General features: G+C 37.7%; 1 protein-coding gene across 1 annotated transcript in view; it reads right to left on the bottom strand.

The window, feature by feature from the left end:
* trpv4 (transient receptor potential cation channel, subfamily V, member 4) overlaps nt 1-18,282 on the bottom strand; it is a 45,249-nt gene that overhangs the window by 25,126 nt on the left and 1,841 nt on the right. Inside the window, exons 3-14 of the mRNA XM_058635065.1 lie at nt 17,683-18,131; nt 17,086-17,261; nt 15,571-15,723; nt 14,644-14,784; nt 12,641-12,939; nt 12,374-12,553; nt 11,557-11,715; nt 10,793-10,885; nt 10,623-10,696; nt 10,174-10,339; nt 10,021-10,087; nt 7,896-8,200 (exon numbers count right to left, since the gene is read on the bottom strand). Of these exons, the coding sequence (XP_058491048.1) occupies nt 7,896-8,200; nt 10,021-10,087; nt 10,174-10,339; nt 10,623-10,696; nt 10,793-10,885; nt 11,557-11,715; nt 12,374-12,553; nt 12,641-12,939; nt 14,644-14,784; nt 15,571-15,723; nt 17,086-17,261; nt 17,683-18,131 (2,262 nt within the window). The remainder of the gene's footprint in view (nt 1-7,895; nt 8,201-10,020; nt 10,088-10,173; nt 10,340-10,622; nt 10,697-10,792; nt 10,886-11,556; nt 11,716-12,373; nt 12,554-12,640; nt 12,940-14,643; nt 14,785-15,570; nt 15,724-17,085; nt 17,262-17,682; nt 18,132-18,282) is intronic.

Genomic DNA, 18,282 nt, shown 5'->3' with positions numbered 1-18,282 from the left:
AGTATGCCGTCCAAAATGAGACAAAAAAGTCATAGGTTAGTATGCCGTCCAAAATTTGAGAAAAAAGTCATAGGTTAGTATGTCGTCCAAAATGTGACAAAAAAGTCATAGGTTAGTATGTCGTGCAAAATCACTCAAAAAAGTCATAGGTAAGCATGTCGTCCAAAATCATTTTAAAAAGTCATATGTTAGTATGTCGTCCAAAATGAGACAAAAAAGTCATAGGTTAGTATGTCGTCCAAATGTGACCAAAAAGTCATAGGTTTGTATGTCGTCCAAAATGTGACAAAAAAGTCATAGGTTAGTATGTCGTCCAAAATCACTCAAAAAAGTCATAGTATAGTATGTCGTGCAAAATCACTCAAAAAAGTCATAGGTTAGTATGTCGTCCAAAATGTGACAAAAAAGTCATAGGTTAGTATGTCGTCCAAAATGAGACAAAAAAGTCATCGGTTAGTATGTCGTCCAAAATTTGACAAAAAAGTCATACTTTAGTATGTCGTCCAAAATCACTCAAAAAAGTCATACTTTAGTATGTCGTCCAAAATCACTCAAAAAGTCATAGGTTTGTATGTCGTCCAAAATGTGACAAAAAAGTCATAGGTTAGTATGTCGTCCAAAATTTGACAAAAAAAAGTCATAGTACAGTATGTCGTCCAAAATGTGACAAAAAAGTCATAGGTTAGTATGTCGTCCAAAATCACTTTAAAAAGTCATAGGTTAGTATGTCGTCCAAAATGTGACAAAAAAGTCATAGGTTAGTATGTCGTCCAAAATCACTCCAAAAAGTCATAGGTTAGTATGTCGTCCAAAATGTGACAAAAAAGTCATAGGTTAGTATGTCGTCCAAAATCACTCCAAAAAGTCATAGGTTAGTATGTCGTCCAAAATGTGACAAAAAAGTCATACTTTAGTATGCCGTCCAAAATGAGACAAAAAAGTCATAGGTTAGTATGCCGTCCAAAATTTGAGAAAAAAGTCATAGGTTAGTATGTCGTCCAAAATGTGACAAAAAAGTCATAGGTTAGTATGTCGTGCAAAATCACTCAAAAAAGTCATAGGTAAGCATGTCGTCCAAAATCATTTTAAAAAGTCATATGTTAGTATGTCGTCCAAAATGAGACAAAAAAGTCATAGGTTAGTATGTCGTCCAAAATTTGACAAAAAAGTCATACTTTAGTATGTCGTCCAAAATGTGACAAAAAAGTCATAGGATAGTATGCCGTCCAAAATTTGAGAAAAAAGTCATAGGTTAGTATGTCGTCCAAATGTGACCAAAAAGTCATAGGTTTGTATGTCGTCCAAAATGTGACAAAAAAGTCATAGGTTAGTATGTCGTCCAAAATCACTCAAAAAAGTCATAGGTTAGTATGTCGTCCAAAATGTGACAAAAAAGTCATAGGTTAGTATGTCGTCCAAAATGAGACAAAAAAGTCATCGGTTAGTATGTCGTCCAAAATTTGACAAAAAAGTCATACTTTAGTATGTCGTCCAAAATCACTCAAAAAAGTCATACTTTAGTATGTCGTCCAAAATCACTCAAAAAGTCATAGGTTTGTATGTCGTCCAAAATGTGACAAAAAAGTCATAGGTTAGTATGTCGTCCAAAATTTGACAAAAAAAAGTCATAGTACAGTATGTCGTCCAAAATGTGACAAAAAATTCATAGGTTAGTTTGTCGTCCAAAATCACCTAAAAAAAGTCATAGTTACTGTCAGGGGTGGGATTCGAACCAGTGCTCTCTGGGGAAGGATGGCATCCAAAAGGGCACGTCATAGACCACTAGGCCAATTGAAACTACATACATTACAAGGCACGGTATTCATTTGAAACAAAAAAACACTATGTCGTCCAAAATCACACAAAAAGTCATACTTTAGTATGTCGTCCAAAATCACTCAAAAAAGTCATAATATGGTATGTCATCCAAAATTTGACAAAAAAGTCATAGGTTAGTATGTCGTCCAAAATGTGACAAAAAAGTCATAGGTTTGTATGTCGTCCAAAATCACTCAAAAAAGTCATACTTTAGTATGTCGTCCAAAATTTGAGAAAAAAGTCATAAGTTAGTATGTTGTCCAAAATGTGACAAAAAAGTCATAGGTTAGTATGTCGTCCAAAATCACTCAAAAAAGTCATAGGTTAGTATGTCGTCCAAAATGTGACAAAAAAGTCATAGGTTAGTATGTCGTCCAAAATTTGACAAAAAAGTCATACTTTAGTATGTCGTCCAAAATGTGACAAAAAAGTCACAGTATAGTATGTCGTCCAAAATCACTCAAAAAAGTCATAGGTAAGTATGTCGTCCAAAATCATTTTAAAAAGTCATAGGTTAGTATGTCGTCCAAAATGAGACAAAAAAGTCATAGGTTAGTATGTCGTCCAAAATGTGACAAAAAAGTCATACTTTAGTATGCCGTCCAAAATGAGACAAAAAAGTCATAGGTTAGTATGCCGTCCAAAATTTGAGAAAAAAGTCATAGGTTAGTATGTCCTCCAAAATGTGACCAAAAAGTCATAGGTTTGTATGTCGTCCAAAATGTGACAAAAAAGTCATAGGTTAGTATGTCGTCCAAAATCACTTTAAAAAGTCATAGGTTAGTATGTCGTCCAAAATCACTCAAAAAAGTCATAGGTTAGTATGTCGTCCAAAATCACTCAAAAAAGTCATAGGTTAGTATGTCGTCCAAAATGAGACAAAAAAGTCATAGGTTAGAATGCCGTCCAAAATTTGAGAAAAAAGTCATAAGTTAGTATGTTGTCCAAAATGTGACAAAAAAGTCATAGGTTAGTATGTCGTCCAAAATGTGACAAAAAAGTCATAGGTTAGTATGTCGTCCAAAATCACTCAAGAAAGTCATAGGTTAGTATGTCGTCCAAAATGTGACAAAAAAGTCATAGGTTAGTATGTCGTCCAAAATCACTCAAAAAAGTCATAGGTTAGTATGTCGTCCAAAATGTGACAAAAAAGTCATAGGTTAGTATGTTGTCCAAAATTTGACAAAAAAGTCATACTTTAGTATGTCGTCCAAAATGTGACAAAAAAGTCATACTTTAGTATGTCGTCCAAAATGAGACAAAAAAGTCATAGGTTAGTATGCCGTCCAAAATTTGAGAAAAAAGTCATAGGTTAGTATGTCCTCCAAAATGTGACAAAAAAGTCATAGGTTAGTATGTCCTCCAAAATGTGACAAAAAAGTCATAATATGGTATGTTATCCAAAATTTGACAAAAAAGTCATAGGTTAGTATGTTGTCCAAAATCACTCAAAAAAGTCATAATATGGTATGTCATCCAAAATTTGACAAAAAAGTCATAGGTTAGTATGTCGTCCAAAATGTGACAAAAAAGTCATAGGTTTGTATGTCATCCAAAATGTGAAAAAAAAGTCATAGGTTAGTATGTCGTCCAAAATGTGACAAAAAAGTCATAGGTTAGTATGTCGTCCAAAATGTGACAAAAAAGTCATAGGTTAGTATGTCGTCCAAAATCACTCCAAAAAGTCATAGGTTAGTATGTTGTCCAAAATCACTCAAAAAAGTCATACTTTAGTATGTCGTCCAAAATCACTCAAAAAAGTCATAGTCGTCCAAAATCACTTTAAAAAGTCATAGGTTAGTATGTCGTCCAAAATGAGACAAAAAAGTCATAGGTTAGTATGTCGTCCAAAATGTGACAAAAAAGTCATACTTTAGTATGTCGTCCAAAATCACTCAAAAAAGGCAAAGTATGGTATATCATCCAAAATTTGACAAAAAAGTCATAGGTTAGTATGTTGTCCAAAATGTGACAAAAAAGTCATAGGTTAGTATGTCGTCCAAAATGTTACAAAAAAGTCAAAGTATGGTATATCATCCAAAATTTGACAAAAAAGTCATAGGTTAGTATGTTGTCCAAAATGTGACAAAAAAGTCATAGGTTAGTATGTCGTCCAAAATGTGACAAAAAAGTCATAGGTTAGTATGTCGTCCAAAATCACTCAAAAAAGTCATAGGTTAGTATGTCGTCCAAAATTTGACAAAAAAGTCATAGGTTAGTATGTCGTCCAAAATGTGACAAAAAAGTCATAGGTTAGTATGTCGTCCAAAATCACTCAAAAAAAGTCATAGGTTAGTATGTCGTCCAAAATGTGACAAAAAAGTCATAGGTTAGTATGTCGTCCAAAATTTGAGAAAAAAGTCATACTTTAGTATTTCGTCCAAAATGTGACAAAAAAGTCATAGGTTAGTATGTCGTCCAAAATCACTCAAAAAAAGTCATAGGTTAGTATGTCGTCCAAAATGTGACAAAAAAGTCATAGGTTAGTATGTCGTCCAAAATTTGAGAAAAAAGTCATACTTTAGTATTTCGTCCAAAATGTGACAAAAAAGTCATAGGTTAGTATGTCGTCCAAAATCACTCAAAAAAGTCATAGGTTAGTATGTCGTCCAAAATGTGACAAAAAAGTCATAGGTTAGTATGTTGTCCAAAATGTGACAAAAAAGTCATAGGTTAGTATGTCGTCCAAAATGTTACAAAAAAGTCAAAGTATGGTATATCATCCAAAATTTGACAAAAAAGTCATAGGTTAGTATGTTGTCCAAAATGTGACAAAAAAGTCATAGGTTAGTATGTCGTCCAAAATGTGACAAAAAAGTCATAGGTTAGTATGTCGTCCAAAATCACTCAAAAAAGTCATAGGTTAGTATGTCGTCCAAAATTTGACAAAAAAGTCATAGGTTAGTATGTCGTCCAAAATGTGACAAAAAAGTCATAGGTTAGTATGTCGTCCAAAATCACTCAAAAAAAGTCATAGGTTAGTATGTCGTCCAAAATGTGACAAAAAAGTCATAGGTTAGTATGTCGTCCAAAATTTGAGAAAAAAGTCATACTTTAGTATTTCGTCCAAAATGTGACAAAAAAGTCATAGGTTAGTATGTCGTCCAAAATCACTCAAAAAAGTCATAGGTTAGTATGTCGTCCAAAATGTGACAAAAAAGTCATAGGTTAGTATGTCGTCCAAAATTTGACAAAAAAGTCATACTTTAGTATGTCGTCCAAAATGTGACAAAAAAGTCACAGTATAGTATGTCGTCCAAAATCACTCAAAAAAGTCATAGGTAAGTATGTCGTCCAAAATCATTTTAAAAAGTCATAGGTTAGTATGTCGTCCAAAATGAGACAAAAAAGTCATAGGTTAGTATGTCGTCCAAAATGTGACAAAAAAGTCATACTTTAGTATGCCGTCCAAAATGAGACAAAAAAGTCATAGGTTAGTATGCCGTCCAAAATTTGAGAAAAAAGTCATAGGTTAGTATGTCCTCCAAAATGTGACCAAAAAGTCATAGGTTTGTATGTCGTCCAAAATGTGACAAAAAAGTCATAGGTTAGTATGTCGTCCAAAATCACTTTAAAAAGTCATAGGTTAGTATGTCGTCCAAAATTTGAGAAAAAAGTCATAAGTTAGTATGTTGTCCAAAATGTGACAAAAAAGTCATAGGTTAGTATGTCGTCCAAAATGAGACAAAAAAGTCATAGGTTAGAATGCCGTCCAAAATTTGAGAAAAAAGTCATAAGTTAGTATGTTGTCCAAAATGTGACAAAAAAGTCATAGGTTAGTATGTCGTCCAAAATGTGACAAAAAAGTCATAGGTTAGTATGTCGTCCAAAATCACTCAAAAAAGTCATAGGTTAGTATGTCGTCCAAAATCACTCAAAAAAGTCATAGGTTAGTATGTCGTCCAAAATCACTCAAAAAAGTCATAGGTTAGTATGTCGTCCAAAATCACTCAAAAAAGTCATAGGTTAGTATGTCGTCCAAAATGAGACAAAAAAGTCATAGGTTAGAATGCCGTCCAAAATTTGAGAAAAAAGTCATAAGTTAGTATGTTGTCCAAAATGTGACAAAAAAGTCATAGGTTAGTATGTCGTCCAAAATCACTCAAAAAAGTCATAGGTTAGTATGTCGTCCAAAATGTGACAAAAAAGTCATAGGTTAGTATGTCGTCCAAAATCACTCAAAAAAGTCATAGGTTAGTATGTCGTCCAAAATGTGACAAAAAAGTCATAGGTTAGTATGTCGTCCAAAATTTGACAAAAAAGTCATACTTTAGTATGTCGTCCAAAATGTGACAAAAAAGTCATACTTTAGTATGTCGTCCAAAATGAGACAAAAAAGTCATAGGTTAGTATGCCGTCCAAAATTTGAGAAAAAAGTCATAGGTTAGTATGTCCTCCAAAATGTGACAAAAAAGTCATAGGTTAGTATGTCCTCCAAAATGTGACAAAAAAGTCATAATATGGTATGTTATCCAAAATTTGACAAAAAAGTCATAGGTTAGTATGTTGTCCAAAATCACTCAAAAAAGTCATAATATGGTATGTCATCCAAAATTTGACAAAAAAGTCATAGGTTAGTATGTCGTCCAAAATGTGACAAAAAAGTCATAGGTTTGTATGTCATCCAAAATGTGAAAAAAAAGTCATAGGTTAGTATGTCGTCCAAAATGTGACAAAAAAGTCATAGGTTAGTATGTCGTCCAAAATGTGACAAAAAAGTCATAGGTTAGTATGTCGTCCAAAATCACTCCAAAAAGTCATAGGTTAGTATGTTGTCCAAAATCACTCAAAAAAGTCATACTTTAGTATGTCGTCCAAAATCACTCAAAAAAGTCATAGTCGTCCAAAATCACTTTAAAAAGTCATAGGTTAGTATGTCGTCCAAAATGAGACAAAAAAGTCATAGGTTAGTATGTCGTCCAAAATGTGACAAAAAAGTCATACTTTAGTATGTCGTCCAAAATCACTCAAAAAAGGCAAAGTATGGTATATCATCCAAAATTTGACAAAAAAGTCATAGGTTAGTATGTTGTCCAAAATGTGACAAAAAAGTCATAGGTTAGTATGTCGTCCAAAATGTTACAAAAAAGTCAAAGTATGGTATATCATCCAAAATTTGACAAAAAAGTCATAGGTTAGTATGTTGTCCAAAATGTGACAAAAAAGTCATAGGTTAGTATGTCGTCCAAAATGTGACAAAAAAGTCATAGGTTAGTATGTCGTCCAAAATCACTCAAAAAAGTCATAGGTTAGTATGTCGTCCAAAATTTGACAAAAAAGTCATAGGTTAGTATGTCGTCCAAAATGTGACAAAAAAGTCATAGGTTAGTATGTCGTCCAAAATCACTCAAAAAAGTCATAGGTTAGTATGTCGTCCAAAATGTGACAAAAAAGTCATAGGTTAGTATGTCGTCCAAAATTTGAGAAAAAAGTCATACTTTAGTATTTCGTCCAAAATGTGACAAAAAAGTCATAGGTTAGTATGTCGTCCAAATTTGAGAAAAAAGTCATACTTTAGTATTTCGTCCAAAATGTGACAAAAAAGTTATAGGTAAGTATGTCGTCCAAAATCATTTTAAAAAGTCATAGGTTAGTATGTCGTCCAAAATGAGACAAAAAAGTCATAGGTTAGTATGTCGTCCAAAATTTGACAAAAAACGTCATAGGTTTGTATGTCGTTGGTGACATTTTTGATGACTTTTTCGACGACGTACTAATCTATGACTTTTTAGCCCGAATTTCGACGACATACTAAAGTATGAATTTTTGGTGACTTTTTGGAAGACATACTCAAGTATACATTTTTGGCCCGATTTTGGACGACATACTAAAGTATGAATTTTTGGTGACTTTTTGGACGACATACTAAAGTATGAATTTTTGGTGACTTTTTGGACGACATACTAAATATGAATATTTGGCCCGATTTTGGACGACATACTATACTATGAATTGCTACCAGTGGAGGAGCAGGAATAGAAGTTGTTCCTGCTGTAGTTGTTCTGGTTGCCCTTCCCAAAGGGGAGTTTATTGAGCTGCAGTGAGCAGTTTAGTAAACACAACATACACCACATCACCTGAAGCTTCCAGATCTTCTTGCTTTCCTTCGACACCTGTCCCACCGTCTCCCCCATCAGAGCGATCAACATGTTGAGCAGCAGCACAAATGTCAGGATAATATAAGTCACCAACAGGATGAGGAAGACTGCAGGATACTGTGCGCCATGGATCATATCCAGCTCTCCCATCCCAATGGTGAGTTTGAAAAGGTCCAGCAGGAAGGTGCTAAAAGTGTCCGGCTCCCTGCACTTGGGGTAGGTAGGACAGTCCCCGTCACACTCGGTTCCTGGTGGAGGACACTCCATCAGCAGGGACACCAGAGCTGTGAGGGGAGGACAGAGGAGGCAGGGTTATGCATCTGTGACCAGTGAATGGAAAAGAGAAGATATAGTTCAACATTCTGTAAATCACAGGAATACACCGTGTAACTGAGAGTTAGATGCAGAAATCCACACAACTCTCATATTCATTTTAAAGCCAGTCAGGCACAAGGACTATTAGCAGGTCGAAACAGCCACATAACACCACAGCCCCACATGACACAGTTTCTCTATGAATCCACAAAGTGTTTTTCAATAATTGAAACAAGTTTTCAGAGTTTTCAGCTTCTAAAATTCAATCATTAAAATTGAATAGTTTTGGTTTGTGAACAAAAGAAGACATTTGAGAACATCATAATTTTCAGGTTTGGGAAACACTGATCAACATTGTTTGGGAAAATAATGGACAGATGAATCGACTATGAAAATAATTGCTAGTATGGGTGGTTTGCATTAACACTGGAAACACATTATTTACACACTATTTACTTTAAGTAAAGACATTTAGCTTGGATTAAAAGAATTGAAACTTCTTCTTCTTCTACTACTACAGCTTCAATACATCCATAATGTAATGGTGCATAATTCCCTCCTTCTCATTCCTTTGCACAGGTTATTTATGTGTGAGCAAGGGCTGATGACTGGTTTCAAGGTATAGTGGTGGTATTGAAAAGTCAAGGTATCAAAACCACTAAAATGTTCTGTCATTCTGTGCCTAGGGGCCGTTCTTAATGACTCGTCAAAAAGAGAGTGTTAAGAGTCCGTCAGGTTGTGTGCAGCACTGAGTAACACAATCTCTCCGCCTCCAGATTCGATTCCAGACTCGGTTAGTACGAAGGCCAAAGGAGGTGACATTTTAGAAAACTGTGATCATTTTTCTTAAGGTTATTTAACACTGTATAAGTATTGAATTCAGGTGTTTCAATCAGGCTTTGCCCCTTATCCCCAAATAAGAATAATCTTAACACTTCAGCATACAAAGACATTTTGGCTTCCAACTTCGTGGCAAGAGTTTCGAAGAAGGTCCTTTTCTATTCTAACATGTCCCAGTGCACAAAGCAACGACTATAAAGACGAGGTTTGACTTGACACTTGACACAAATTCACATAGAAACACATAATCATAATGTTGAGGAAAGTCTTCCAAGAAGAAGTGTGGAAGCTGCAAAAGAGGGACCAACTCCATATTATAGTCCTGTATATGTATTTAAATATGTCATTACAGGTCAGGTGTCCAAATGCTTTTGTCAACATAGTGTCCCATCAGGATTAAAGATAAACGATATTATCGTCACGATATTTGCTTTAAAATGTATCGTCGGATATCGGCAAACACACCAAGATCTGACAACAATATACCCTAAATAGGTCAATAGGTTTTTACGTTTATTTATTTTGATCAATGAAGACAATTTATATATTCTACCTATCAGAAGAGACTAATGACCTCTGCAGTTAGGTGCAGGGAAACCCGTGTATCGGTTATTGACCCAAGCACTCCTTAGATATCGGCAAAATGTCCAAATTGTGCATCACTGATCAAAATCTCATATGTCTTCATCATCTTTTCTTTTCCCTCTGTGATTTACCACAGTTGATAATCAATATTCTGCTTGTGTGTTGATACAATCAAATGTTAGATGTTGTTTCTGTCCACTTCTTCTTCTCAAACACCCTGTTTGCTTAACGCTTAGCTCGGTCAACCATGTCTGAGCTGAACCTTAATAACCTCTCAGCGAGAGAGCAATTCGGGAAATGTCCCATAATGCGTTCCTTGACATCATGACACAGATCTGTAAAAATGAGATGGACATAAGCCTACCTGATGCATATCCAATCATGAAGAGCACATACACCAGCAGGAATCTGAAAAGGTCTTTGAAAAGAATCTGAAAATAATAATCATAATAAAAAAGGGTTACGATTTATCAACAGTGATATTCAGCACTGACTCATTTTCTGCCACGTGTCTCACCTTCTGTATCATTATACTGTAGGTGCCAGTGAGCTTTAGGCCTCTGGTGAAGTAAAGTGTGTTCATCCAGCCCAGCACAAGTGCAAACACCATCACTGACACGTAGGCTTTAATGCCAGACAGGTAGAGAGCAGCTGTGACTACGATCAGTACAGAGTAGATGAAACTAGAGAGGACACAAATGGGGAAAAAAAAACACACGTTGTTGATTTAAAGTGAGACGGTTCAGAGAGGCACTTGACATTATCTGCTCTTTGTTTGGATCACGGGTTTAATTAAAGATGCAAAACTATTAAAACATGCCAGGGAGGAGGCTGAGATATCAATTAGAGGACTCAATTGAGAGGAGGCAAACATTTGCCTTGGGTAAAAGTTGTCAAGATGCAGCAGATGAGGAGGAGGAAGTGGAGGAGGAAGGATGAAGGATGGGGGGGGGGGGGGGGACTTACTACAGCAGCTGAAAGGATCCATCAATAAATAAAGACTTCACCCCAGGACACTTCTTCAGGAAAACGTCTTTAATCTGCAAAGAGCAGGAGACATTTTTCAACAATGACAACTCAGCTTAAAACAGCCAACGAGCAATCCACCGAAAAAGTGTGGGCGCGCCGTGACTCACGTTGGTGAGGAAAAAGAAGATTCCTGACGCCAAGGTGACGATCTCGCCCGCCATCCGCAGGTAATCAGAGGAGGAGATGTAGGGGTACGGAGGCTAGAGGGTAGGAAGGAAGGAAGGAAATAACAAATGAATTACATTATTTTTTTATATAATTAAGTATATAAAAACTTATATTATTATATATATAAATATTTAATTTAACATTCATACATTGAACAATGCAAATATAATTTGTCAATTTGAGAAAAACAAATAATGAATGCTTCTATTCATAGAGGATCTGAACTAAGGACGCAATGGCCAGTGTTTTGCAATATTCAAATCAAACACACACAACGAAACAAAACATCATTGGAATGAAAGTCTGCAGTGCTGGAGGAATTAAAACAGCCCAAAAATCTTGTTTGTGTTTGGTTTGTTGACAGGCTCCAAAAATGTCAAATCCTAATGATTTTCATCATATTTTCTTTTATGAAAATGACGAGACGCAGCTGCAGACGGTCGTTTTTACTATATTTACTTCACATGAGGGTTGTATTAATGTTAATCTCATCCTGCAGAATATACATTTTTTTTGTTCTGGTACGATGTATGATGTTAGTGCTGCATAACCATTTTGTGTGCAAACACTATAGAGCTCTAAAAAACCACAGCATATTGTGTATACTTTATATGTATATAAATATATATATATATATATATATATATATGTGTGTGTGCATGTGTGAAGATTCTACAGCGGTTTTCAGCAGTTTCACACCCACCGTGCCGTGTGTCGGGTGGTAATAAGCCACGAGTGTGAAGATGATCATGGTGATGAGGTAGGAAACAACGCTGATGTAAAAGGTGACAGCGGCAAACTTCTGCCACTTGGCTCGCAGCAGCTCATTGATGGGCTCCACTGCCAGCATCTCGTGGCGGTTCTGACGACAAGACCACAGACACAAAAAAGCAGCAACGTCGTTAAAACACACATGTAATCTTTAATTTTTGATATTTTTTTTTTCCATCAAGGAGGACATCTTTCTGTTTGAGAGCGACACATTTTCATGAGGTTTTGACCTGGACGTGGATCAGTATTCAAGATTTAGGGGAGTGTTTGAAATGAACCATACCTTTTTTTTTTTTTTTTAATAATGTAATAGTACTTCATACAGATCTGTGCCTGAATTTTGATGTCTATGAAATTGTAATAAAATGTCACTCAACCAAAAATTGTGTGAATACTTTATCGCCCATGTTGATGGAACGATGCTTTTCAGTGTACTAACAATATAAGAAAGAAAACTAAATGGGTTTGTGCTGTCTGAGTGCTTTCTCTAAAGTACTATATATCCATCCATCTTCTACGGCTTTATACTCCACACGAGGGGGCGCTTGTGCCAATCCCAGCTGACATCCACTCTCACGCTCACACCTGTGGTCACCAGGTGTCCAATTTCCCTAATCCCCAAATCTGCATGTTTTTGGACTGTGAGAGAAAACCCAGACACACACGGGAGGAACATGCAAACTCCAGGAAGAAAGATTTGAAGACAAACTACGTTTCATTTCAGGAGTTGATAAAAAAAAAAAATCCACCTCATTTCGACTGTTGTAGACAAGGATTTCCAGCACTGATGGTTCCTCTCCACATGTGTCCAGTGAAGACAGATCATAGAGAGATGAGTAAACTGGACCATAAGCCCAGTCCTTAAACTTCCGTGACAGGTGACGGACCTCCTCATCTTTGATCTCCCGCCGGATGATGTGCTGAAAAACCTGGAGGAACATGGAGAAGCTGAGTAAACGTATAAACGTGGCCATAAAAATCTGTGCTTGACACACTGACGTGACCTATATCTTTACCCCTATTTTGCCCAGTTTGGCCGCCATCATGAGCGGTGACATGCCGTCACTGTTGAGCACCGTCTCCAGGCTGCATTCTGGGTAGAGCTTTGCGCTCTTGATGAGCAGCACGTCGTACATCTTGGTGAGGAAGCGCGTGTTGTCCTTGGTGTTGTCGGCGATGTGCACCAGAGCGTGCAGCACTGTGTTTCCACGTGAGTCCTGGCGCCGCAGGTCAGCTTTCTTGTGCGGATTCTCGGTCAGGTAGTGCACTATGTCGGGCTGGTTCGTGCATGCAGCCAGCGACAGAGGCAGCTCACCTGGGCAAAGCAAGAAAGAGAGAGAGAGAGAGAGAACTCTTCACAATAAAAATAAGCCTGTCAACAAGAGGGTTATTTAAGAACTGTAGATGATGTATGTTTTTGCAAAGCGTACTAAACACGGATCAAAGGTTTGACTTAAACCCCTTGCTATAAAATCTGCACAATTAGCAGTTGTTTGAGGGCGGGGCGCAATAAGGCCGGAGTGCCAGAAGCAGCTGCTGAAAATGAGCCGTTGCCATGGGTGACAGATTACTTTGTCACCTCACAGAGAAACGCTCCTCTTCATGGATTTGCACGGGTGCATGCAGAGTGTTAGCGTGAGTCTAAATCCCATTAGCCATCGGCTCTGCCAGGTTCCTGTTCACCTCGCTGCAAAGCTCCGCGGCAAATTACTCACACTGTGCCCGGACACGCTGGGATTGGAGAATGACAACCGTGTTAAGTGCAAATAGAAATCATCTCCTCAGTGATGAGTGGGGAATATAATGCTTGAATGTAATCAAACAAATAATTCCCAAAGCAGGTTGTCTAAAAATAAAGAAAAAAAAAACTACCTTTAATGTGTTTGGGAGAATGATAATTCAAATCAATTATATCTTAAGATATAAGATGGCATACTGTCAAACGCTGCAACACTTGTAGTATGGTAATAATCTTGTATTAGGGAGTTAATATTATGGGGATAACATCTTATTTCTATTGCAATTTCCAATTTTTTCATTAATAAGGAGATATTATTACAGCAATGCAATGTTATTTCCAAAGATAATAAACTACAAACTTCATTTTAGTCCAAGTAATGAATTTTCTTACATAAAAAATACATTTTAGAATTAAAAGTAAAACACAAAAATTGAGTTTAAAATCCCAGATCTTAAATATCCAGGTTTTCACTCATCAGTGTAATAACTTCAATAACTGAAATGTTTGTGAATCAAAAAATCAAATTTCCTCATTAAAATAGATATTTATCCTCCCTTATGTCCCACACACACTTTCCATTGTTCCTACCATTATTGCAAATTATTACCATAATGTAAAATGTTGCCGGAGATTTCTCTGGGTATAACCCTGAAGCGATGGAGCGGGTAGGACCTTTTAAATTAGCCAGCAGAGGGCAGTGTTGAGTGTATTTATCATACTTGGTGTGGAGGTCACAGTGAGATCCTTCCCACCAGCACAGGGTGATGTTTACTTTTTTTTCACTGCAGAACACAGACACCTTTCACTGGAGGCAAGTCTTGAACAGATGCCGTAATGCTTTCTTTGCTTTTCATGTGTTTTTGAAGCGTTACTATTCATGGTTAAACATGCAAACATTTGGGTGTAAGGTGGAGTTCACCACTTAGACCACAGCAGCATCCTGAACTCAAAGACTGTGCCACGTTACAAACTAAAGAAGGTGTGGGCTCTCGTTTATTTTCCAGGAAAGTGTGCAGTGGCGTGGGTGAGCTACTTAATCTTGGCAGCCGCTCTGATAGACATCAAAAACTGTGACGTATACTCATGAGAAAAGCAGACACTTACAGCCAACTTGGAAGCAGAAAAAAGTGACCATGATGTCACAAAAAAGACACCACATCATTACAAAAGCATGGGGCAGAGCAGAGTGAAAACAGCTTTCCTCAGTCATTTGCATCATTTGAGGTCAGAGTATAAAGAGGACAAAAACGCCATCGTGCTGACAGAGGGCGTCATTACCAAAGTAGAAGTAGCCTCCTTCATCTTTAGGCTGGAAGAAGCGTCCTCGTGCCTGGGCATGAACATCAGCTCCCTTCTCCACCAGCAGCTCCACGTACTGTTTGCAGCGTCGCTCTATAGCGATGTGGAGCGCCGTCTGGCCTGAGAGAAGGCAACAGAACAGGACACAGACATTATTTCATACCACAGCGCTGTGGGCTGTGTGGGAGACATGGGGGTAATTATGATGTTAGTGTAAAAGGCATTCTGAGGAGGAAAGCCACTCTACATAGAGAGTGTTTAAACAGAAGTTTATCCTACCAATTAAGCGACAGAGTGTGAAAGCTAAATGTACATGCAGGTTGCTTCTCACAGGAAATGAGTCCTTAACACAAATGTATTGTTTTTTGTTTCCTGAACGCAAGAAAAAAACGTCAAACTGACAACCATGAAAGCTACAGGGATGAAGTGAACATGTAGAAGGATTTTCATGAATATAAAAACAGAACAGAATAAACAGAATCCAAATTAAGCTATATATTGTTACAATATAGTCTCTCGCAATGATATAAGCTACATGTGAATTATTAAAATAAAGACAACACTGTGGAGGCTCTGTTGTCCCGCAGACATGTTTTATCTTTGTTGACATGGTGATTCTCCGGTGACATTTATCAATGTTTACTCTTTTACAGTGTTTTCTACACCTGCTGGTTTGATTGATTGGTGCTTTAACTGTGTTTGGTGAACATAAGAAGGAGCTTTCAGTGGACTTTCTAACGGCTCTGTGGGTATGCAGCATGTCTGTGTTTGTAAAGGTTAGACGTGGCAGCTTCATGACGTGTTGGTTGCTACGTGTTACGACGGTTAACAATTACACTTAAACCTCCTTTAATCCTTCATGAATACGTTGGCATTAACCTTGTCATTATTGGGTGATTTCCATACCTCTGTAGTAGAGATCCCTGAATGGTGAATTCATGAACTCTCGGAGGTTTCCAGTCTTCTCCGCGATGTGCACCATCAGCGGGATGGTGTCGTTCCGACCACCGTAAAGGTTCATCAGGGCTTTAGGCAGACACGTCTTACCCGTGGATGGTTCTGGTGGAAAAAGTTAGATGAAAAATATCATTTGGAATTTTAGTTTAAAGTCAACACTTAACTTAACTAATTAACATTAAATGTGTTTGGCAAAGTTTGCATTTGTGGCCTAAAAACTAGACATTTATCACCGTGAACTCATCTGTTTGTATTTTTAAAAGAGCTTTTCCATTTGATAAATTATGTTGATATGTTTTTAATCAACATTAATGCACTCTTAAATGCAAATGACTCAGTATTGTTTGGTTTTTTCAAATCAAGTAATCATTTGTTTTCATTTGTGAGGTTACTTCACAACCTGTTCATGTGTCCGCTGCTAAAATGTGACTTCCTGTTCATCTGAATATACTGAGTTAATAATTGAATATGGCCAGAGCTTTGGGAAATTGTTGCAGGGAGTATTCATGGTTCTTAAAAAAATAAAGTGTAAAAGACAGGGGTCAAGTGAGCCATTCACTATTTTAAGTCTCTGTTGGAGAGAAAGTGGGAGCCTTGTTTAAGTCTCCAACAGTTTGCTGTGATTTTTCTCAGCTCCTTGTTAAAAGCCTAAAAAAAGAAAAAACCCAGAACCCCCGAGAGACAAAGAAGCTTTCCATCTGCCTTTGGCAGGACAAAGACTCTGACATCACTCCACCTTTCCTTCTCACATCCTCTTGAGGAAGAAACAGCAGCGATTACAAAAGGTCAAAGGTAAATACAGTACAGCCAAGCTGAATTTCTACTTTTGAACAAAAGCAAGAGTGAAGAGTGGGGGCGGTATTTCAACCCAGTGCCCAGAGAAGTGAGTGAGCTGTAGATTGTGAAGGAAACAGCGTCACAACACAGAAACACCACATTAGCGCACTCAATCGGGCCAAACATTGTTTTGGCAAGAACACGGGATGATTGCTCACATAATGCTGCGAGCATCACAATGAGGCGGCAGTTCATGTCACTAAGAACCTTTTTTGGAACTTACATTTAGCTCATTTAAGAGTTCATTTGGTGACATGACGTATAAAATGGTGTAAAACAGAGAAACTTTTTGTATATTACTGACATCTTAATCGCTTTTTTTTGGCGAGGTTTGAGTGTTTTTTTTTTTTTTTGTTTTTTTTAATAATTAGAAGAAGCTCTCTGATTTTTCAACTTGTTAAATGTGAACATTCACTGGTATCTTTGCTCCATATAACAAAGAAATAACTTTGGTTTGTGGACAAAACAAGACATGAACATTGTTATTTCCAGGTTTGGGAAACACTGATCAACATTTTCTGACATTTTACAGAACAAATCAAGTGTTGATCATCATAACATCATCATATCATCATTTATTGGTTGCTTTGGACTGAATCGGAGAATCGCTACACATGTCAGTCTCACCTCTGAACTCCTCGTCAGTCAGCCTCTTGTCGTGACTCTGCAGGTACTCCAGCAGGCCGTCGAGCGCCGCCGGGTCTCCACGCGAGACACAGTCAAAGAGGACAGAGCGGTTGAATGTCTTCACGACCTTCGGCGGATCTGAGCTTTGATCGTCTTCACCGGATGTCGCCGTTTTACTGAGGATATTAAAAAATGAATTTCTTATTTTCCATCCCCCACACCCACTTTGATAAATGGACCTCTGTATATGTGTACAGTATTGGACAGGTAAGGCAGCCAGAAACAGAACGCAGCCTAAATATTACCTCAACGGCTGCAGTGGAACCAACAACACGCTCTCTGTTGGATCAGTGAATGGACTGTGTGTTCCTGTGTGTACACATACTTCCTAATGTGGCACACCTCTGTCTACAGAGAGGTAGTTGTGGGAGATTTTTTTCTTTTAATGACAGCACTTTTCCCAACCAGCCCTTTTGTTTCTGGTAAAAAAAAAAAAAAAAAAAGTCCAGTCTAGGTTTGCTACTGCCTGGATGAATAAAAGAAACCCCTTAAGTGAGAAGATAAAAGAAGCAAACATGAGTTTTGAGATCTTCTTACCCTCTGGGAAGCTTCTTCCTGCGTCTCTTTTGGTTGCTCATGTGACCATAGGTGCCATAGTCAAAGAGTGAGTCCATGGGTGCTTTCTTGGGGCCTGGAACCACGTTTGACTCGTATATGGTGGACTCCAGTAGGTCCATGGGATTGGAAATGCCCTTCTTGAAAGCACCCTGGAACTTCATCCGCAGGTTCTGTCGACCGTCGGCCACCTGGCCGGGCTGAACCACCTCCAGGGCAGAGTCCTGACTCGTGTCCTGGGTCGACGGGGCGGCATCCTCACTCTCAAACAAGTGCGAGAGCTCAGAGAGGGGGAACGCCGCCTCGCTCTCCAGCTGAGCGGACCCACCATCGCCCGCGTCCACAGAGAGCTCGGCTTTGGCCGGAGCAGAGGTGAGGGTGTCTGCCTTGGACAAGGCAAGGTGGCACCTCCTGAAGAGAGCAGAACGACCCTGGAATAAAAACAAAATGACAAAATGTCAGTAATTCAAACAAGTTTCCTAAAATAAATCCTTTTAACGAGAAGCTTAAAACTTTTAAGATCTTCTGTCATCTCAAATACTTGAGTTTTACTTTATTTAATTCTCTTTTTTTCTTAATTGG

Source organism: Solea solea, chromosome 8, assembly GCF_958295425.1.
Source record: "Solea solea chromosome 8, fSolSol10.1, whole genome shotgun sequence".
NCBI classification, from domain to species: Eukaryota; Metazoa; Chordata; class Actinopteri; order Pleuronectiformes; family Soleidae; genus Solea; species Solea solea.
The sequence above is the reverse complement of the archived record's forward strand: the minus strand, read 5'-3'. Positions and strand labels throughout refer to the sequence as shown.